Below are 24,183 nucleotides of genomic sequence, written 5' to 3'. Positions count from 1 at the left end.
CTCACAACACATGCAAATACAGAAATGCCCTGCAAGTAGCACAATGAAAATGTGTCGGAGGACCTGAAATAGTTTATAAATTGTTTATTAGATTTTGTGGAGATGCAAATAGTAAACATTGCAAATAGTAAACATCAATCTCTGACTAAACATGTTCATGAAAATACAACACATGCAAATACAGAAATGCGCTGCAAATAGCACAGAGAACAACGAAAATGTTTCAGGGGTGGAACCCAAAAGTGTTATAGATTGTTTATTGCACTTCCACTGAAGAATCATCCCAATTGATCTAACATTAAATTCTTTCCAAGTAGAGATATTAAGTCATCTGGTGAAATTGTATTTATATCGCTATATATATATATATATATATATATATATATATATATATATATATATATATATATATATATATATATATATATATATATATATATATACATATATATACATATATATATATATATATATATATATATATATATATATATATATATATATATATATATATATATATATATATATATATATATAAAACATTTAAACATTTTCCATTATCATGGAGCCCTAATTTTACGTTCAGGGTTCCATATTTGGTGTCCATTTTGTGATAGAAATGATATTGTGACAGAAATGGATTTGTAACATGGAGAATGCTAAAACATGTCTAAACAAAATTTAGCAGTATCTACTTCAAATTTGCTTGTAGATTCTAAAATATTTTATTATATATATATATATTATATATATATATATATATCCTTTTATATTTCAGACCATTAATGGATTACAATCACGTATGTTGGATAGTTTGTTTACATGTTAAAAGTAAACAGTAAACACATTTTAAAGAGTGTAGCCTTGCTGTGGTATTTCAGGTTTCATCAAATACTTTTACTTATCAAATAATTTTTAATAAAGTAGTTTTATTAAATGACAATAGTTGAAGCAAGTTTGAAACACTTTCACGTTTAAGTGGGTCGGTGTGGGATCGCTCTGGGTGGGTGGTCTCTGGATACCAAACCCCCTTGTGTTATGTAAACAAAAAGACACGAGAGTAGAAACGACAATTCAGTTATGTTTTTAAATAGCTTTTAAGTGCTGTATCCATAATGCTTCTGGTTTGCTGTTCTCGGTTTATTGTGTGAGATACATCGTAGAATGAGAGAACCAGTGGAGTTAGTATGCAGTCGTGATTGTGACGTGAGCAGAGCACAGTGGTGGGTGGATTTCAGGAAGAGCCCTGAGTGCTACGTGTCCAATATATCCTGGCTTTCACTAGCTTCACTTCTTTAACTGTGTCTTGGTCCCTTAGGGTTACATTTTTGAAAGCCTCGGCTGACTTTTTCGTATCGTGCCATCATGTCTGGGATGAAGAAGCAGAGAACGGTACGTTACGTGTGCTGAATTTTCTTTTGTTTTGTGTTTTCTCTCTCAATGGACTATTAAAAGTTTCACGGATTCTATGAATGTCACCTGAATTTAAATCATGAAAGTTGTTTTATCTACTAGAGATAGCTTGAAGTGTGCTGTGGTAGACGTTTAATAAACAACAGTTCATTTCGAAACTCTTAAATTCACACAAATGTGAGTTTCTTATCCAAACAGTGTTACGTTACAGAAATGCTGAATAAACACGGAGTGACAGCTTCTCCACATGAAGCAAGAGTTTGTTTTTGGCTAAACGGGTATTTAAAGTGCTTTACTTGTGGTGATGTGGCAGGATGTTATGATTCAGGTTTAACATTTACATCACTTCACCTTGCCTAGATTTGATGGGACTTGTTTTACTTTTGTGTTTTGTTGTTTGTTTTCTACGATATAAATACACAAATACTATAAGGTTAATGCATTTTTGTCACTCAGTTACATATAAAGTCACATTTCACATATTGAAACAATTTTTTCTGAAGTAAGTTAACTTTTACAAGGGGTTATGCTTCAAAATCATATTTTTCATGACAATAATATTAAAAAAAACACCTACATATTATCCATTATATTTAGTATGTGTATATGAATAGAAAATAATATGAGGAAATGTTGGGCAACATGAGGCATTACTTGTCAGTAATGTGATTTAAAGGTATTTACAAATTGTGTGTTTTCTGTTATATTTTAAAGTTTATTTACATTCAAGTGACGAGGCATGGGACGATACCCGTTTTCAAGGTATACCGCAGTTTGGAAAAGTCAAGGTTTTAAAGTTTAAATTTTCTGCTATACCATTTCTACCGTATAGGTAATATTTTTTATTTACTTTTTTTTTTTAGGACACCAGTATCTCCAACAGAAAAGATATCCAAAGATGCCGTTTTAAATTGTAATGAAATCTTGTGTTTTAGAAACAAAGACCGCAGAAGTCAATGATTCATTTGAATTATTCAGCCTGAGATGTTTACTGTCCCAAAATATAATAAAAGTTTCTCAAAATATTAAAATATATTATTTTCAAATGGGGGAAAAAGCAGTTCATCCAGACATTTAAAAAGAACATATTTTAGAGCAGTAATCACTACTGTCAAAACGTGATATGTTTATTTAAGGTTATCATAGAATCTTATACCGGCCCATGCCTACAAGTGACATAGATTTTCCAAACACCTTTTATCAGAATCAAAATTAATGAATGAATATATCTATGACATAAATTCAAAATAAAGTAATTATAATGCAGTTAGTTACTTGGTTGCTTATGAAGCCAAATTTAACATATAGGGACACTGTGTTCTAAAGTGAAGTAACGAACTAACAACCTCCAGGGTTACTAGCATCAAACTGGGATTTCTTGTGGATCCAAGGAGCCTGGGTGAAGAGAGAGAGAGAGAGAGAGAGAGACATGGCACTGATCCAGCTCTCCATGGGACTGCATGAATGGCCTTTTTTGTTTCTTTATTTCTCTTTCCAAAGTTGCTCCCTTCAAATCCTGATGACCCAGTCAAATAGATGGAAATATAATCCACAGGATTACACTGTTCTTCTATTTCTTCAAAAAAAAAGAAGAAAAAAGCGTATTTGTTTTCTTTTGCAACATACCCTAATCATCAGACAAATGGCCTTTTATGGTAAAAATAAAATAAAGGACCAATTTACTCAGAAATAAACATTTTTTCATCATTTACTCAATCAAAATATGTATGCATTCATTTTATTCTAAAGAACATAAAAGAAGATATTTTGAGAAATGCTGGTAACCATATCTTTGATGTTCAATGACTTCCATTGTATGACGAAAACATTTGTAATGAATGAGGGCGAATGATAACAAGATTTGAGTAATAATGAGTTTGTTGGTGGATTATCAAAAACTGTAGGAGTTGTTCCAGAAGAACAGAAGAAGAAACACTGTCAGTCATTATCAGTAAAGACTGACTATTTATGCATTTATTTTTCTGGTTTGTAGGACCTGCAGAGGGCCACCAATGTTGTGTACCAGGCTCACCATGTGAGTAGAAGCAAACGTGGCCAGGTAGTTGGGACTAGAGGGGGATTTCGTGGCTGTACTGTCTGGCTGACGGGTGAGTTTTTTTTTTTTTTTTTCTTGAAGCAAGGATGAAAAAAATCTGTCATCGATAACTCAATCTCAGTGTTTAGACTAGAATAACTTGCATTGTTCTGTGGAAAAGAGCAGCAGTTGCTTGACAATATATGAAGAGGCCAGATGCAAAAACCTCTAGAAACCATTTGATATTTTCTTCAAAAATTAGCATTTGTCTCCGATTCTTGTGTGTTGGCTCAGTAACTTTACTTTTATAGTGACAAACAAGTTCATCTTATTGCCTTTAAAGGGAAGTAACTGAACATAAACATAGGAGGCTGAGAAAATTTTTAGGTGGCATTTGGAGGTTTTTGCATCTGAACCTTTCATATTTATATGTAGACGGTTAGATATGGCATCTCATTTTATACAATAAAAGTGAATTCATCGTAATTTAGTTTTCTTTAGTGTAGTTTCAAATATTTCTGTTTTCTATAGGGCTTTCTGGTGCTGGAAAGACTACAATTGGATTTGCTCTGGAAGAATATCTAGTCTCCCATGCCATTCCTTGCTACTCGCTCGATGGTGACAATATTCGACATGGCTTAAACAAGAACCTGGGCTTCACGTCTACGGACAGAGAAGAGAACATCAGACGAATTGCTGAGGTTGCCAAATTGTTTGCTGATGCTGGACTGGTTTGCATCACTAGTTTCATTTCTCCATTTACCAAGGTATAGTAATATTCAGTGACATGACATTTCCAGAGAATTTCTGAATCAGGATGAAATATGAGAGTACATTTTTTTTTAATGTCCTGACGATAGGATCGAAAAGAAGCCAGGAAGATCCATGAGAGTGCAGGTCTGCCGTTTTTTGAAGTGTTTGTAAATGCTCCACTGGAGGTGTGTGAGAGCAGAGATGTCAAAGGACTTTATAAAAAGGCCCGTGCTGGAGAGATTAAAGGTATCAATCTGTTAAGACTTTGCTTGTAGATTTCCCATATTATTTAATTTGACTAGAAATAACATATGATGAATATTAGACAAAGCAATTATAAAGTAATCCAATGTAATTTAAAGATCAAATACAAATGAAAAAATTTGAGCTGTTGGTAATTAGTATTTGCCCAAACGCTCTAAGCGTATGTTTACATGACAATGAAGCACCAAAAATGGAAACCTTTTTTCCTTCACATTTTAAAAAAGTTTAATGTATAGAAGATTTTGTTGTTCTCAAAAGTTCCTTCAAATAACGAATGTTTTGTTGTACATTGTAATTTATGAATGAAAACATATTAACATATATAATTAGATTTTTTTCGTATTCCAGCAACATTTTTTCATTTTAATTATTTATTAATGTCAATGTATTTTTGTTGATTAACGGACTTCTTTTTCAACAATGCACATGGGGCTATATAGCATCCAACTTAATGGTAAAAGATTTTATTATTCAAAAAAATGTAATGATTCACACTCAAGTAATTGCTTCGTACTGTTTTTATTTTTTTTTCTCTTACATCTTGTCACACACTGAGGAAGGCATTGTGCATGTCTGTGTTTTTTAATCACCCGTAGAATGTAAGAGAAAGAAAAATTAAAAACAGTATGAAGCAATTACTTGAGTGCGAATCATTACCCTTTTTTGAATTATAACATTGACAAGATTGACGCACCAAACCAAAGAAGTTCCTAAAAAAATCGCAGGTGCGCAGGGCAAACTTCAGCAACTCCACGCAAAAGATTTTATTAAAAATACTTTTAACAACCAGCAAGAAAACTGTAACTGGAACCCCTACAAAATTTGAATGGTTTGTTATTATATCTAATTTTCAAATTATAGAGAGGGTGACCTTTAAGAAAAGTTTTTTTTTTTTATTAAAATTACAACTGGACAAATAGTTGCAAAATTAGGAGAAATGGATTGTGCTTATGATGTTACAATTTTTAAACTGATCTTTATATGCAGGACTTGACATTAACTTTTTTGATAACCAGCCACTGTAGCTAGTAATTTATCAACATTACTAGCCTATCGCCATTTTCACCAGCCACAATTTTGTTGTTAAGAAAATTTATCATTTTTATGCATACTTTTGACTATACAGTTGAAGTCAGAATTATTAGCCCCCCTGAATTAGTAACGCCCCTGTATATTTTTTCCCCCCATTTTCTGTTTAATGGAGAGAAGATGTTTTTCAACACACCTCCAAACATAATAGTTTTAATAACTCATTTATAATAACTGATATATTTAACTTTACCAGGATGACAAAAAATATTAAATAATATTTGACTAGATATTTTTCAAGACACTTCTATACAACTTAAAGTTTAAAGGCTTAACTAGGTTAATTAGGCTAGCTACGCAGGTTAGGGTAATTAGGCAAGTTATTGTATAATGATGGTTTGTTCTTTAGACTATCGAAGAAATATATAACTTGAAGGGGCTAATAATTTTGACCTTAAAATAGTTTTTAAAATTAAAAAAAAAATTATTCCACCTGAAATAAAACAAATAAGACTTTCTTCAGAAGAAAAAATATTATCAGACATACTGTGAAAAGTTCCTTGCTCTGTTAGACATAATTTGGGAAATATTTAAAAAAAGAAAAAAAAAAATTAAAGGGGGGCTAATAATTCTGACTTCAACTGTATGTGACCACAGTCAGCTGTTCATTTAAGTTTCAATGTCATTGTATTTTTTCTTTTTCTCTTCTTCTTTTTCCTTCCTTCCTTAAAAAGAAATAAAATAAAGAATACAAAAATAATGTATGTACTACTACTACTACTACTACTACTACTAATAATAATAATGTTTCCTAGAATGTTCCTGTCCAACCATGTTTATTTATGATGTAGTATATTAAATGCATAACGGTTTCTTTCTTTCTAAAAAAAAAAAAAGATCATCAATGCTTTTCATTGTTAATTGTTGGGGTTTTAAGTGAGCAAAGATTTCAGTGCATTTGAAGAATTTTGTGCTCTGAGACAGCCCTTAAAATGGCTGACTCCCTGACCAGTGCCCTGACTACTGAACAAGGAGCTGATTGAGAAGCACCTGTATAATAGGAGCACATTTGTTGTAAACTGCTCGTTCATACCTAGACAATGAGTATGTTATACCAGTGATCAACACTAAGAATCTTTTCTACTTGTCCAATCGGGCCAGTGATTCAGATTTTTTTGGGCTCACCAAAAAAAAAAATAGAGAAGTTAAAAGCTATTTTTTAGCCACATATTTTAAACAATGTGTCAAAAATAATATCTGTGAATCTAGAATTTAAGTATTTTAAAAATGTTAATAAATGTATTATGAGCAAAATTCAAAGTGTTACGCAAACAAAAAGAGGAAAATGTGCAGGTATTTTATTGCAGTTTGAAATTATTTAACAAAAAGTGGCTGACTTGTCGTACTGACAGCAAATTGTGCAAAATATCACTTATTTTTTTCGTTGTGTTGTACCCACGTAAATGTCTGCTTCCAAGAAGTAAGAAACATATGATTTCTTTTATATTATAATTTGATGTTGCCGTCACTTCACTGAACTGTTTGTTACCAGGTTACAAAAAAAAAAAGAAATCGCATGTTCAAAACATCAAATCAGATAAGAGGAACTGAGAAGCAATATGGTTTTTCCAGCATCATAAAGAAGGTTGCATTTAAAGACTCAAAAGCACAAACTTAAAATGCACGCAATTGACAAATAGTTGCAGGCAAATGAAACTTTAGTAACAAGGCAGCACTGTACCAATCGAGCCAGTAACGATCTTGTCTACTGCCCCAAGCGTCCCTCACACTGGCCCTGGGCCATCAGGCAGTCCTTGTTGTTGACCCTGTGTACGCATGCACATGATGTCAAAGTTTTAGCATATTCAGGTTTTTGTAGTTTACATTTAGGCAACTTGATGACAGTTGTCTGCAGCGATATTACACACTATTTTCTAGCAGTTAATCAGATAAAGTATGACATGCTTTAACTTTATATTTGTATGATGTAGGTTTTACGGGAATTGACTCTGACTATGAGAAACCTGAAGCCCCTGAGCTGGTGCTGAAAACCGGAGAGCTCACAGTCAATGACTGCATTCACCAGGTGGTAGATCTCTTGAAGGAACAGGTGGGTCAGTCATTTCTGCTCATCAAATGTATCTTTGTGTTTTGTCAGTTGTTCGTTGTTTTTTTGTGCCAACTGACAGACGGTTCGTTTTCAGTTGAGAGATGTTAAAACCTCACTGACCAAGTGATTCGTTATCACAGGATATTGTACCAACTGGTGTGACAGAGGAAGTGAATGAACTCTTTGTTCCCGAAAACAAGCTGGACTTGGTGCTGAGCGATGCCAATATACTCCCCACCGTAACCATCACTGAGGTAATGCAACCCTTCATGAGCACACACATGCCCTGCCGCTGTGAGGAACAACCGCTCTGCGTGTTGCACCACAGGCATTTCCTCACAGTTCAGTTAACTGAGAGCGTTTCACTGTAACCTGCTGTTTGGAAATGGAAATCTCTTCCATAATTTACATTTGCGAGAGCCGTCAAAATAATTATTTTAGAGACAAATTAACTTTTGTGAGTCATATTTTGTGACAAACTGGTTGTTTTGTCATAAATAAAACTGAAGATGTGTTTGGTGTTCCTCTCTGGTCCTGTAGCTGGATTTGCAGTGGGTGCAGGTTCTGGCTGAAGGATGGGCGACTCCGCTGAGGGGATTCATGAGGGAGAGGGAGTTCCTTCAAGTCTTGCATTTTGGAACTTTGCTTGATGGTAAACATTTCCAGATATTATTGTTGGCCTATTGAATGTTTTTAGTCATGTGACCTGTGCGAAGACCTAGCAGGCAAAAAAACAATGGGCCATTATGGCAGCTCTGTTCTCTCTGTTTCAAGCTACGTATGTTTGGATTACATATCAACAGAACAAAACAGAGATATGATCACAAGCTGTACATTTTGGGCACTTGCAATCCATGTTTGCACCCGCAGCTCTTTTTTAGTAATTTAAAACTATCATGTCCCTGTCAGAGCTCCAGTTCGGCAATGTTTACATAGTCTTTTAGACATTCCTTTGGATTTAGTCATTGTTGATGGTGTTTTAGCATGAAAATGTCTGCTATTATAATAGATGTTCGTTTCTTTTTCTTGGATTAATATTTGCTTGTAGGGAAAATCTATTCAGTTTTGCTGTTTATACTTTGAATTTACATTTCAGTTTATACATAATTGCACTAAACCTGCAAATTAGAATAGAAGCTGTATAGAAAGCATAATGTTGCAAAAAAATGCTGCAGCCAGAGTTTTGATGAAATTGAAGAAACGAGATCATATCACACAAGCATTAATGGAATTACACTGGTTACCAGTGCACCAAAGGATAGATTTTAAGATTCCTTTATTAGTTTATAAGACACTACACAACATGACACCTTCTTACATTTCTGACTGTTTAGCGAAATATAATCCAAACCGTTTGCTACTCTCTTCTAGCACTGGACTTTTACAATTTCACTGTGTAGATCTGATGCGATCTAGTGGCACTTCTTTTAGTCACTATGCTCCAAAAATTTGGAATTGTCTCCCAAATGAAGTGAAAGAATCCCCAGGCATTCATGTTTTTAAAAAGCGCACCTTTTTAAAATTGCGTAATGCGTATGAATATAATGGTTTGTGGAGTGTATGTATTTTGTGTATATTGTGTAGTTATGTATGTACGGTGTGTGCATGCATATGTGAGGACTATTGTGTGCGTGATTGTGTAGATGTATGCATATATGCGTGTACATGTATGTATTTATCTGAGTATATATTTGTTGTTTATTTTGCTTTATTTGTCTATACATTTAATTTGGTTTGTTTTAATGCTTGTTTGTTGTTTGTGAAGCGCTTTGAGTTGCATGTATGTAGGAAAAGTGTTATACAAATAAAAATGATTATTATTATCAAAAGTACTGACAGGTATAGGTGTCAATGATGCCTTTATTTGGCAAAAATCCATAAAATTCTCCTTTTTGGCTGTTCTTTCTATGAAGGAATTTCTGTAGAAGCACAGCCCAGGCATGTCTCCTCGTCATTTAGAAATGCTGTATGTTATTGCACAACAGTTATCCAGCTTTTTGACAATAAAAGAAGAAATCACTCAACCCATGACTTGGCAGTCAGTGGGAGACAGTATTTTTGTGCCTCCCAGGATGGCGGTCCCCTAATGGTGTGATCAATTAGGGTAGTAAAGGTTTACATATTACCTTTGAACCATTTCAGTATGGGACTTTTGGTTCTTTCTACATGTCTGTGAGCATGTCTGTGCTGCTAACAAGCACATAATCATGTGCCATTTCTTGACATTGCAGCTGTCATTATCACTGAAAAATGTAGTCAAACAAACATGGAAGAAGTGACAGTGCTGGAGAAACTAAGCTTTAAAAGCTTCAAAACAATTAAACCATTCATTCATTCAATTATTTTCTTCAGCTTAGTATCTATTATCAGAATGAACCCCCAACTATTCCAGTATATGTTTTACGCATCGGATGCTCTTCCAGTCACAACCCAGTATTGGGAAACACCCAAACACATTCATTCACTTCGACACTCATACACTATGGCCATTCTAGTTTAAAACGGGTCACTGGTTTGAGACCCGGCCGGTGTTCTGTTGAATTGTCCTACCTCCCATTCAAAAAGCACATTTTGATGACGCAATGTGGTACCCATCACATTTTGCTACCAGTGTAAATTTTAATTTGGATGAAGCTGTAATATCGTCCCAACTTACCTAATCTTTAACTCCAACCTCAGAACTATTCAAATACGGTGTTGGTAGCATGATCTGATAGGTAGGTTAAAATGTCAGAACACCGGCTCTCGTTTCCCTCAAAGTCCAAATACATCTGCTATAGGTCAATTAGATGAACTGAATTGGCTGTTGTGTGTGTATTTGTAAATTAATGAGAGAGTGTTTGGGTGTTTCCCAACTTTGGGGGGTTTACAAGTTGGTGTACTCTCAATGGTACATTGTGGCTGGAAATGCATCCGCCTTTTAAAACATGTGCCAGAATAAATGGCTGTTCATTCTGGTTTGGTAAATCAGTGTGTGACACCTGATAAGGATTGTGTGTGAGTGACTGTCCTGAGGTTTTTATAGTGTCATCTGTATATTTCACAAGTAGCAGAGAGAAAAGAAATAAGTAGACTCTTTGATATTACATTTACAATGACTTGTTGTAGCTTTTCTGTGTTTTATTTTGTTTTTATTTTTTTTTAACATCAGTATAAATGAGAAAAACAATATAAATATTTTAATTTTGCAAGAATAAATTAAATTAGTGCTATCAAAACTGCTTCCTTTAGGGCCATTTCCTCATACAAGTTTTCACTACTCACACCTAAACCAGTTAATCAAGTTCTTCAGGTTATTTAGCAACTACCGTGAAGGCGAGTCTGAGCTAAATCAGGGTTGTGGCCCTCTAGCAAATGAGTTTGAGACTTATTAAATTGATCAAATTCATATTCATATTTTAAATATTTCAAATAGTTTTTTTTCTGTTTAACTTACTATTCACAAAAACATTTTAAAGGTACAGAAGAAGAAATTCAAATATTTCCCAAGTGCTTTTGTATTTTTGCTCATGTTTTTTTTTTCAACACAATTGTAACATAGTTTTAATATATATATATATATATATATATATATATATATATATATATATATATATATATATATATATATATATATTTGCCTTGATGACAGCACATAAACTACTGTATCACAGGAGAGTTAGTAATGCAAAAATGCAAGAAATTTAAGAGAAAGATATATTTTTCTAAATCTAACATTAAATGCTATATATTAGGACATGTGTATATATATAATTAAAATATATATTTTATAGGTGTAACTTTTTTGTATTTTTTTAATCTAATAAATATATACATTTAAATCAGGAAAATGTGATGAACAAAAATAAATGTACTGTTACAAATTAAAAATAATATAATTTACTAATTTACTTTTGAATGTATTTTGTGGACACAGCTGTAATAAATATATATCATAACATGAAATACTACTATTACTACTACTACTAATAATAACAATAGAAGTAATATTAGTAATAGTTGCTTTGTATAATTGGCACTTCTAGTATGTACTGCCTCTCATCAATTGTAAGTCTTTTTGGACATAAGCATCTTCCACATGACTAAGTGTATTAATATTTTCTGTTTAGGAGGGATCATCAACATGTCTGTTCCAATTGTGCTTCCCGTATGCAAAGAGGACAAGGAAAGGCTGGATGGTTGTGCTGCTTTTGTCCTGGAGTTCAATGGTCAAAAAGTGGCAATCATGCGCAACCCTGAGTTTTATGAGCATCGGAAGGAGGAGCGATGTGCCAGGCAATGGGGGACAACATGCCCCAAACATCCATACATCAAGGTGAGAGGGCACATCTGTGTGTCATTGCTTTTGCAATGCTTATGTGTTAAAGAGCCCCTATTATGAGTTTTTGAAAATGACCTTCAATGCATGTAACACAGCTATGAGTGAAGTGAAATATCCAGCTGAGGCTTAAATCCATGTTTAAAACTCTTCATCCATAAAAGAGTCGACTCAGAGTGGTTTAAATGAATCGTCGAGGTAACAAATCTTTAGCTTTGTCTAAGTGATGCCAATACAGAACTTAAGACCTGCCCATTTGTTGCACGCAAACCCTGGCCACAAACTCTCTCAAAAAAAGAGAGACAAACACTGTCGCAAATCTCGGTTGATTTAAGTCGAGAAGACGCTGTGCTCTGAAGTGTGAGGAAAAGTTGATGTTATTTTCCCTATCCAAAGATGAGGTTTTGAAGAGTCAGTGGTTGAAATGTATTTTTGCAAAAAAAAAAAAAAAAAAAAACCTCAGCATTATAGCCCCAGCCTTGTGCTGTGTTCCTGTCATTTTTCTGATGAGCTTCAGCAATCTACATGCTTACAATGGGGGATTCATTGGCTGTTTGTTAAACAAAGGATCAGAAAAGACTTTTGATATATGGCACTTTGTCAGAGCTTGACAGGAACTTTACAGTGCGCAGTTCATGGATCAGTTCCTTCCAAGTGCAAGTAACTTAAGTGTAATTAAAATGGTTGCCTCCTTGTTTTCTTTAGCTTGCAAGGATGTATTTAATTGTGTTTTGTTACTCGTACTGTATCTGGTTAACTTTTTATATTCTTATATCGCATCTAACACCCCGTTAAAAATGCGACGCGTGCTGCTTTGTTTATGGATTTAACCGCATTTGTGAGCTCGCGATCCTTTGCCTTTGTTGCTGAGGCCACCGTCAGCTGTTTCTACACGCGTAAAGTGGTCAAGTTTCAAAATAGTTCAGCTTTTGCCACTGTGTGTATTAATACTGAATGTGTGTCATGTTAAGAATAGAGCAATAAACTGGTGTTTAACTGCATTGCTTAAATCCTCTCCTGCATTGGGCTCGCACATACACTCTGCACTCTGACTACTTCAACAATGTTGATAAGCCGTGGTGGGCGTTTCTCTCTGTCTCACGCTGATTGCAATCGCAACCGACTGAGTCATTGGACCCATCAGTGTAGATTAGCATCCCGCTAAGGAGGGGTTTGGGAACAAATGAATCGCTGAACAAATCAAATGGGAGTCGTTAGGATAATTAGATAAAATATAAATGCATATTATAAGACAATGAAAGTGTTTTGACCTTGGATGCATTTGAGCCTGTTGTTAGAGACCCCAAAACCAGAATAGGGGCTCTTTAAAATTACGAAAATAACCAAGCTAAAAAAAAGCTACAAAACGTTTTGTTCTCTGTTTAGATGGTGATGGAGAGTGGGGATTGGCTGGCCGGCGGAGAATTGGAAGTGTTGGAGAGAATTAAGTGGAACGATGGTCTTGACCAGTACCGTCTTACTCCACAGCAGCTAAGGCAGAAATTTAAGGAAATGAGAGCAGGTAAAACCTTTCTTTCTTTCTTTTTCTTTCTTTCCTTCATTCCTTTTTTCTTTTATTTCATTTTTCTTTCTTTCCTTCCTTTTTTTTCTTTCTTTCTTTTTTTCTTCCTTCCTTTCTTTTCGTTCATTTTCTTTCTTTCTTTCTTTTTTCACACAGTTCATGGCCTATTACGAGACCAAAAAAACACCCTTTTTAAAAATGAAAATAAATAGCCAGTGCTTCAAATAAAAATATCCTGGATTACTTTGATAAAAAGTGTAATAATAATAAAAAAAAATATTGTTTTTATTTCAAACAGATGTGCTTTTTTATCAGAGAATTCAACAAAAAGTATCAAGTTCCATTCCGTAAACATTCTTAATTTGATAATGATATGAAAAGTTTCTTTTGCACCAGCATTTTAGACATTAAGAGTTTTGTAAAGCTAAAGACTGGAGCAATGGCGCAAGTTTTGCCATCACAGGAAAAATACATTTTAATAAATACATAAATATTTTCCCCCACAGATGCCATTTTTGCATTCCAGTTGCGTAATCCTGTGCACAACGGCCATGCGCTCCTGATGCAGGACACTAAGCGTCGTCTGCTGGATCGAGGCTACAAGAAGCCTGTGCTGCTGTTGCATCCTCTGGGTGGCTGGACCAAAGAAGATGATGTACCGCTGGACTGGCGCATGAGACAACACGCTGCTGTGCTGGAGGAAGGAGTGCTGGATCCAGAAAACACCATCGTGGCCATTTTCCCCTCACCCATGATGTACGCTGGGCCAACAGAGGTCAGTGTCTTGATGCAAGAACAACCTATTCTGAAACAATTTAAGATGGGTACCAAGCTAGAGGATCTTGTTGTGTTTTAAAATGTTAAGAGACCCCAAACATAATGACAAAAAAATCCTAGAGTTTTGCTCATTAATGTGTGATGTGCTGCAACAACAACACACCACAAACACAACCAGTCCTGAATGTGATCATGCGAAATCTCTCGAGAATTGAGAATAAACATGGCGGACAAATAAACAAATAAACATTTGTGCTGTAGCCACAAATAAAAAAAAAGATCCTCTATCTCTGCTTTCCAAATCCATTTCACTTTTTTATGCTTCCGTCTTCTGTCAGCTAGCTTTCTAACTGACAGTGTTGGAAGTAATGCGTTACAAAAGTAATGTATTACATTTTCCTGTAACGCAGTAGTGTTAGGCATTACTAATACATTTTCAGTAATATTTTACTTGGTACATGTTCAGTAACGCGTGCGTTACAACAAACTTTTCGCCCGCAAGACAGTAACAAATTAAAAAACCGCAGTTCTATTTCCTGTTCGTGGCTAGTGAATATATGCGCGTGCTGTCATTAATCTCCCTCTGGCTATGGGACCTTTTTACTTTGAACGCGGAATGATTTCAGCTTCTGAGCTCAAGGTCCGGGGCTATTTAGCTCAGCCCGGTTCGCAGTACGCACAGCGGAAAACGGCAAATAGATGAAAATGGCAGAAGACAGTGCATTCGCGAGATGGACGTAAGTGCATATGAACGTGCCGGTTTCCTCTGTGGACAAAACTCCTCGCGTTCACTCAACACTGGCTGGGCTGCTTACGTGCTAACGACCTGCTCTCGCTCCGTCAGATGATGCAGACTCACAATCTGTACCTTGTGTTTCCTCTTCCTTCCGTGCTGTTGCTCTTCAGAGATCCTCCTATTTAATTGTTATCCCAATAATGTTTATATGGTTTATATATTGCTACACTATTTACATACAGGTTAGGATAAATTCTATAATAAATACTAGTGTTTTTGAGAGTAAGGTATACTGCCTATGTTTTAGGCTAGTATTTACAATGAATGCTTAAGCATACTGCCGTATTAAGAATAGTGAACTCACAAAATGAAATATAAAGTGTAGTTATACTACAGTAAAGTGTGGTGAATTGTAGTACAATCTACCCCATATTGTAAAAAAAAACTACAGCACTGGATCAGTTGTTTATATTACACTTGCTGTGTTACCATAGCAACTATAGTATTACCACAACAGAGTAAATTAAGTACTTATTGACAATATGTGTGTTCAGGGGCCTTGTGGAACAGCTTCTTCTCAAAATGAAGAGGATGACAGGGAAAATGTCTTCCAAAATCTCATCAACAATGTAGAAGACAACAGACACTAGTTAACTTTATTTTACATGCCATAAAAAAATGTGATTGATAATGAGATTTATTTGAAGAGTGAATTGTATAATAGGCTATAATACCTTATCAAATGTTTCTATTAGTTACATTTCTGCTTGCGTTTTTATTTTTGTCTAAATGTTTTTTATTTGATTAGTATGGTGCACCTTTTGGATGTTTAATAAATGTTTTGTGTTTAAAGGGTGTTTAAAACTGGATATATCTCATCATATAACATACAGCCAAAAATGTTATGGTTTATTAGATTAAAAATTATAAGTCTATTTTAGTATTTTGGTTATTGTTAATAAATAGTGTACTAATATAAATCATATAAAAAAACTCGAAAGGAAGAGGGAACACAAGACACAAATTGTGAGTCTGCATATAATCTCACTGAGAGAGCAGTGTACTGAGAGCACGCAAAAAAATTGTGCGTGAGCTGTGCATATTTGAGAGATTGTGAGAATTTGTTTGCATATTGTGCATTATTGCAGCGTATGTGAGAGCCCGCAAGCAGTTTTGTCCACAAACAGGAAATTGGTGCACAAACTTTATACTGAGAAAGCTGTTCATCATGCTCACTTTGTGCATGACGGTTTTGTGTTATAAACCACTGAATGTAAAGTAAATACAATAATAGCAACAATAAGAAAAGAAACAAAATCTGCATTTTGTCATGGCATTGGAGTTTACATATCGGCCTGTTGTGTCTAATATGAATATAGCCAAGCCATTCACAGATATTGCCAGATAATCACATTAGCTCTACCATACTTTTAACAGATCATTTGTGTTTCTGGCTGTCATCCTTTCTTGCATTGTCTTGAGCCTTCACATTTCCAATTATATACTATATTGTTAGTAGCCTGGAGAGGTCACAGTCATTCTGATACATCAAATTACTTTCTACTAGATGTAAAATGCTCATTATAGAACATTATAGAATTTTATAATGTTGAGTTCTAATTCTGTAGTTATTTTGATGAAAGTAACTAAAAAGTAATATAAGAGTAATGTAACATATTACAATTCTGAGACAGTAATATTGTAAGGTAGGGGATTACATTTAAATAACAGTAATAAGTAATCTGTAATGTATTAGTTTGGAAGTAACTTGCACAACACTGCTAACTGAATAATGTTATGCAATTTTTATTGTTGATTACGATGGCTACTGTGTAGTATTATGCTATTCTTATCTACAACAACATTTTTGTGATGTTTAAGGTTCCTAGAAAATTTTAATTCTTTTATTATTTTTATTTTAATTTCAGTCTGTTAAGTTTTAAGGATGTCCAAAACAGTGATACGATTTGTGTTTAGAAGATCTAAAACTGATATAAACATGTAAAGCTTGTAGTTTGTAACTTCCGTTTGTCACTAAATTGTGAATTTTTTCACATCACCTCATACTACATGTTCTCATCAAATCTTAACCAATCAAATACTCTCTAGTATGTCCCGCCCCCTTTAAAACGCTTTTACGTTGCGCTTTAAGATACTTTAATGTGCTTAAGCCCAACCACTCTCTATGGCAATGCTATGATAAAACAAAACACTATTGGCACACTTTCTCCCACCCCTTCAACATTTTTCAGTTGAGATTACGTCCAACGTAGAATAAAAAATGCACATTTCAAAGCACTTTACAGGACTTTTAAGTGATTTTTGTGATGTTTTAAGGGTGCCGAATATGCCAGACTTACACAATGCTTTGCAGTCAGTCATTATATGAGGTCTACAATGCATATTCTGTAATCGAGGCGGCACATAAATGCTAAATACCTCTGTAATTGTCTGATTTTTTAGTTTACATGTTAAATCCAGTTCTCACTCACCAGGCTGCAGAATAGGAAAGACCTCTTGACTGGTTATACCTAGGTGTAGTACAAATCACCATTCTGAACTAGATAAAATGACTCTTACAGGTACAATGGCATTGTCGGGCTAGGATGATCGCAGGGGCCAACTTTTACATTGTAGGACGAGATCCTGCAGGTATGCCCCATCCGGAGACAAAGCAGGACCTGTATGAGCCCACACACGGTGGAAAAGTGTTGACCATGGCACCAGGCCTCACCTCTCTAGAGATTATTCCTTTCAGAGTTGCTGCTTACAACAGGGTTAAGAGAGCCATGGATTTCTACGACAAGGAAAGGTTTGTACTTTAAATTATTATTATTATTTTTATTTTTTTGGAAAACGTCATTCCCTAACCCTGACTTAGATATTTATCAACTGAGGCTTTCTCTTTTTGCTCTGTTAAAGGGTTAGTTCACCCATAAAGAAAATTCTGTTAATTATAAAAATAATTATTCACACTCACATCAATCCAATGTCCTGAGATCTGTGTTCATCTTGGGAGCACAAATTAAGCTCTTTTAGCTCTCTCTCTTAAAAGGATAATTTACCCAAAACTGACAGTTTCCTCACACCTAAGTGGTTCTAAACTGTTGGATTGTTGCGTTCTGTTGAACACAAAACAAGATATTCTGATGAACATTGAAAAAAAAACAACACAAAAAAAAAAACAGCCATTAGCATACATAGTAGGATGATAATAGGAAACAAGTTCTACGGATCCTGAAGAATCAAACTAAGGATCTGAGAATCCTTGTAGCAAATGTGTGTGTGTTGTTTCAAGAAAGCAACCATTCATTTGTGTTCATTTCATTTGTTCATTTGTGTTTTCATTTATTTATATTCATTTATTCTACATTTAGTTATTTTTTTAATCATATGATCTTTAGTCAATTATATAATTTTACTGATTATTAGTTTGATTTGATTATTATTTGTCTTTTATTATGTCTTTATATTTTATTATTATTTTCCTATAATTATTGCTTTATTATTATTATTATTACATTTTTCCACATTGTTATAATCTTATGACGGTGGATTCAAGCCACACTTGTTTTCAAGAGTAAGAGATAAGAGTAATTTTCCTTTGATGTCACTTGTGGTATAATAACACTTGTTGGATTTATCCTGGTCAAGTGAAGTCTAAGCATTAATTCATTCGCAACTAAGATTATTCAATAAACCTTTTTCTTTATCATCATCATTCGTCTCCTTCTGCTCGTCTCTAGCTTTCTTAGTCAACTCTTATATTGAAAGCAGATATTTATATTGTTATTTAATTGAATACTGGTTAACAGGTTTGGGTATTCGGAGGCTTTGCTGGCTTGTTGTTGGGATTCTCAGACAACAGACATTTTCTGACAGGATCTGGCGTCCGGGGCTAGATCTTATTTATCTGGCGTGAAGAGTGTGATCTAGCCATCTCAATGTTTTTTTTTTTTTTGCAATATTCTTTTGTATACCTTCTTTTGTGTTCAGCAGGAGAATGAAACCCAGATAAAGGACATAAATTAATTTTTGGGTGAACTATCAATCCTTTAAAGATATTTTTAAGTAAATTGAGTAAAAACATCTTGGGCTCTATTTTAACGATCTAGGTGCAAAGTCTAAAGCGCATGGCACAAAAGCATTAAGGGCTTGTCCGAATCCACTTTTGCTATTTTAGGGACAAAAAAATAAAAATAAAACGCTCTGCACCACTGTGCATGATCTAACAAAGCTTGTGCATTAAACCAATCAGAGTCTAATCTCACATTCCCTTTAAGAGTTAGTAGCGTTGCGCCAGGGCACATTTGCTATTTACATGGCGAACTTTGTAAGTGTAAAAGCTGAACGCTTCACTAGCGAGAAAACGGTTAAACAGACAATCTGCAGCGCGAGGGTAATGAACAAGCCTGCTTCATTCGGCCTCTTTACTTTTTACACCTTTACTTTCGTGGAAAAGGACACCATGTTGTACGCACTCCACTGAAGACATCCATTAGCCTACATTTTTAATTTTGTTAGTTAAGCACAAAGATTTGTTTCAAAACTATTTCTAAATTCAGTTCTAATTTCCAGATAATGAGTAAATGAACAATAATAACTAAATGTGATCAAAAAAGTGGTTGTATCCAAACACACATCCTATTCTTATGCCCCATATGGTCCAAAACCCGACAGGTGGACAAATCTAAACTTTTTTTAAAAAAAATATATAAATATGCATATAATAAATACTACTACTACTACTACTATTAATAACATTATAAAAAACCAAACTGTCATGAATAAACTGAAAAAGCCCCCCTGAGATAAAGGCGGCATGGAAGCAGTTGTTTTTTATATTTATGTAAAAAATAATAATCCTTTAATTTTTTTTTATTTAAAAAGATGTTTGTGTATTTCTGTACATCTTATGTGTAATAAGCAATGTGTAATCATTTGGACGCATAGGCGCATAACCGACATGCACTGTGCTGGACTTTAGACTAGCTTTCAGTTGGTCAATGGCGCAGTCTATTTCAAATCCTCAAAATAGCAACGCGCCTTAACACACTTCTTTTTTTTGACCTGAACACCAGTGAGTCCATAAAATGGCACAAATGAATTTGCTATTTACACAACGTGGTGCAAAATGTGAAATTAGTATTTCGCTAGTCTCAAAATAACAACAAATTGCACAAAACATTTGCTCCTTATTGCACTGGGTGTATGATAGGAGTTCTAATCTAACCTAATCTAACTTCTTGCTGACAAATGGGTTTAACCTAGTGGTTTAAATAATATTTTGAGGCTGTGATCCTTAAAGTATATAAACATATCATCAAGCTTTAATTGTACCCGACAAGATGCTTTGGTAATATAAAAATTGTTACACTGAAATACATTTTTAATTAAGACAAAAATAAACAGGACATGCTATAATATATGAAGAGTAAAAAAAAAGTAACCTGTACTACCCTTTTGACTTTGACCCATTCTATATACAAATTTGATTAATCTCAGATCTAACACAAGATACTGACTATTGATCTGCAACTCAAGTCGACTGCTTTTGTGTTTTACAGACATGGCGAATTTGAATTCATCTCCGGGACCAAAATGCGGAGCCTTGCACGCAGCGGAGAAAACCCTCCCGATGGCTTCATGGCTCCCAAAGCATGGAAAGTCCTGGTGGAGTATTACAGTTCTCTGAAGAAAGACCAGTGAACACTCTGCAGTACACACGCACAAACAGCACAGCTCTATATCCACTTCTGTAGGATTCATAGAAATGGCTTCACAAAAAGAATGATATACTACAATCTTACATTGTACTAAGATATCAAAAAATCATTATTAGACTAATATGTACCACACACTTTTAGATAAATGATATCTATATTTATGCCATGCAAATTACAAAACTGAAGTATATTTTAGGTTACTCTGTATTACAAGCATTGATTGATCAAACTGCACAACTTCTTATCAAGCAGACCTAACAAGGCCTGAGAGTAATAGCACCAATTTATCGCCTACCTCGTCTAAAGTTTTACATTGATATGCTTGTCTTACACTCATTTTATACAAAGACAATTCCTTTACACTGTTTTTAAGAATTGAAAAACAATCAGGAGAGTGTAATGAAAGTCAAATGTATGTTGACACTTCCGTGTGCCTTAATGTAAATGTGGCATTACTGTTACGTTCCCAAATGAATGAGTTACTGTAAAGGACGATGTGCGAATGTGAACGTTTTATGCTGATTGCATAAACATGAAACTCTTGAGGAATCCAATGTGAAGGAACAAGAGCATATTTATTATCTTGCCATTTTTTAACGGACCAACCTAAACATATTTATTATTTTACATGAAATGCATTTACTTCATTCTGTCTTTTGTACAAACTTGAGATTTACATCATTTCCTAAAACATTGGATGTACTTTGCATTGGGCAGCCATTCCAATAAACTTAAGACAAAACCATGGTCATTCATCCTTGTGCAGAGTAAATGAAGCATCTTAAATCTATTCTGTAGCCTAAAGATGGCTAAACTGACTTGAGTAGTTGGCTGGTGCGAATTGGGAAAAACATTTGTGGCCATCTTAAATGGGTTTTCCCTCCATAGACCAGTTTCAGAAGAATAGCCTTTCATTATTCATATCCTCGACTCGAACTTGAGAAAATAACACCTGACAGATGGGTACATGTAACAGCAGCGGATTGGCACTGGCTCTCGCATACTTTAGTTCAAGCATTTTTAATATTATGCAAATAAATATTTATACAACAGGCCATCATATAACCACTATGCTTAAACGAACATTTCACTTTTTCTTTGTAAATAGGCTCAATTAACAAGTCAGCTAGAGTTCAACAGCTTAAGCTACGGTCACACTGGACTGTACTTCAAATAAACTTCTGTTCATACGCACACGAATGCGTCAGATCGGAAATGAAAGCTCGTTCAACAAGTTTGGCTGTGTTGCAAAGTTCAAGCTTGGTGAATCTGACCTGCGAAATCACATCATTTGACTGCGTGAGACCAATCGAGGATCAAAACATGACCTCTTTGGACAGAAATTTAAAACCTGGACCAATCCCTCGCTTTTTAAAATGTCTAATTATCTTGTTTAATCCTGCCCCTTTTCGGAGCGCTGTATGATAGAAGTTTGCATGCTCAAACTCTAGTGTGACCGCAGCTTTATCTTTTTTTTTTTTTTTGACCCATTCAGGTGATCTCCAGGTCTGGCGGGACCACTTTTAAGACACTTTTTAATGTCTTAAATCTCCAAAACAGAATTTTAGGCCTTAAATTTACTGAAATATTGTGTAGGTCTTCAATTTTTTTTTAAAACAGGTCTTAATTTTCCTTTGTTCATGTATAGCGACCCAATCTGGCCATTAACACCCATACAATCACCAACAATCCATCTCAATAAAACTTAAAACTTTATTTATTTATTTATTTTAACTGTATCATTTTTAAACTGTATTTATCATGATGGTTTAATTATTTTATTTGTTAAAAAGTTGTCTGTGTATTTACTGCTGTGGACATGGACCTGGACATACTGTTGTGCATACATTTAATTTTTTATAGTTTTCAAAACTTTTAAAACATGCTCTTTTTTTTTTTTTAAAGAAAGTTGAAAAAAGCATTTTTTACAACTAGAGCTTGCTTGTTTTGACACAATATTTAAAATATTTTCTAAGAAATATCTATGTTGGCGCAGTCATTTTTGTGTATGATAATCGGTAAATAATCTTGGATTACATAGAAGTAAATAACACACTTCTCTTCTCGGTTTTCTGCTGAATTGGAATGCATTCATTCGCATATGTCCAATATATGGAATGCAGGTAACACATGATATTGGCAGTGTGAGGGCATATCTAATAGTAACGCTAACAATCTAAAATATAATTTTTTAAAATTATCATTATGTTATTAAATGTATTAAATTATAATAAGCTTTTTGATAAGGAAAATTAGAAAACATCCAACTGGGCCATTCCTTAGCGTTTATCCCAGTATGATTCATAATAGTCCTAAAAATCTCTTAAAGTCTTAAATTTAACTTCCTGAAACCTGCAGAGCCCTGTTTTAGCTTAGCATAAATCACTCAATCAGATTAGAGCAGTATCATCTCACTTAAAAAAAATTAATAAGATCATTTTCAGATTTAAAGCTTGATTTTTTTTCTGTAGTTACATCATGTACTAAGACCAACATAAAATGAAAAGTTGCTATTTTGTACGTTCGCTATATAGCTAGGAACTATACTCTCATTCCTGCATAATAATCAAGGAACTGTGCTACTCTACAATGGCTGAAGTAGGAGCACTGATATTATGCAGCACCTGTAAAAAGTCCCCAGCTAGATTATTAGGTAATATTGCCACACAATAGCGGAGCATGTGGTACAGCTAAGGTGCAACAGCTAAGTTGCTAAACTAAAAGTGTTCCCGCCAGACTCAGAGATCGGCTGAATGGGTTGAAAACTGGTAAAACCCGACTGTTTATCTCTAGGGGATTTGTAAAGTTAGCCTAATTCCAAAATAGACATCCTTAAAGCATTTTATTCAATGTGAAAGGCAAATAAATCTCATTCAATCTCATTTACTGGAGAACAGTTGAAAATTAAAATAGATTTTACACATTAGCTCAATAATTATTGCGGGGGAAATTAGGTGCCCTGTACTCAAACATATTAAAGAGATGGTTTACCCCAAAATTTAAAATCCATCATTTTCTCATATTCAAGTGGTTCAAAATTTTTTTCTTCAAATATTCTGAAGCAGCAGCCATTGGCATCCACAGAAAATGCAATGAAAGTCAATGGCTGTTTTGTCCCAACATTCTTCAGATTGTCTTCTTTTGAGATCAACAGAAGAAAGAAAACCAAACCCGTTTGGAACAAGTGAAGGATGAGTAAACGATGACAATATTCATTTTTGTGTGAGCCATCTCTAACTACACTGTTGTTAACATCTTCATAAACTTTTCATAGGATTTCACAGAAACAAAACCACACAATCCAAACCCAACTTACAAACACAATGAACCTTTTTCTTGTAAACTCTTCATTCTCTCATAAACCGTCCCACTGAATTTCATGGGTGAATTTACTTAGGAATGGTTTTTACACGCTTTACTCGGAAAGTCACTTCGTTTGTGAAAGAGGTTCATTACTGGATGGCAAAATAGAGAAATTACAGTGCAATAAATGATAATCA

At 34.4% G+C, this 24,183-nt stretch overlaps 1 protein-coding gene and 1 long non-coding RNA gene across 4 annotated transcripts in view; one reads left to right on the top strand and one right to left on the bottom strand.

The window, feature by feature from the left end:
- The window catches only part of LOC141376786 (uncharacterized), a 111,372-nt gene extending 95,857 nt beyond the window's left edge, over positions 1-15,515 (bottom strand). Inside the window, exons 1-2 of the long non-coding RNA XR_012387944.1 lie at positions 15,277-15,515; positions 14,967-15,105 (exon numbers count right to left, since the gene is read on the bottom strand). This is a non-coding gene — a long non-coding RNA (uncharacterized lncRNA). The remainder of the gene's footprint in view (positions 1-14,966; positions 15,106-15,276) is intronic.
- papss2b (3'-phosphoadenosine 5'-phosphosulfate synthase 2b) overlaps positions 1-21,425 on the top strand; it is a 22,425-nt gene extending 1,000 nt beyond the window's left edge. The window contains exons 2-13 of one of the 3 annotated variants that reach the window (XM_073917926.1): positions 1,319-1,392; positions 3,407-3,521; positions 3,980-4,215; positions 4,309-4,447; positions 7,486-7,604; positions 7,745-7,858; positions 8,145-8,256; positions 11,714-11,919; positions 13,309-13,444; positions 13,951-14,219; positions 17,540-17,769; positions 20,525-21,425. In XM_073917926.1, coding sequence (XP_073774027.1) covers positions 1,366-1,392; positions 3,407-3,521; positions 3,980-4,215; positions 4,309-4,447; positions 7,486-7,604; positions 7,745-7,858; positions 8,145-8,256; positions 11,714-11,919; positions 13,309-13,444; positions 13,951-14,219; positions 17,540-17,769; positions 20,525-20,666 — 1,845 coding nt within the window. In that variant the 5' untranslated portion in view covers positions 1,319-1,365 and the 3' untranslated portion in view covers positions 20,667-21,425. 3 annotated transcript variants of the gene reach the window in all.
- The last annotated feature ends 2,758 nt before the right edge of the window (positions 21,426-24,183 follow it).

The sequence above is a fragment of the Danio rerio genome, chromosome 12, assembly GCF_049306965.1.
Source record: "Danio rerio strain Tuebingen ecotype United States chromosome 12, GRCz12tu, whole genome shotgun sequence".
In the NCBI taxonomy this organism is placed as follows: domain Eukaryota; kingdom Metazoa; phylum Chordata; class Actinopteri; order Cypriniformes; family Danionidae; genus Danio; species Danio rerio.
Note: the sequence above shows the minus strand (reverse complement) of the source record. Positions and strands in the feature narration are given on the sequence as shown.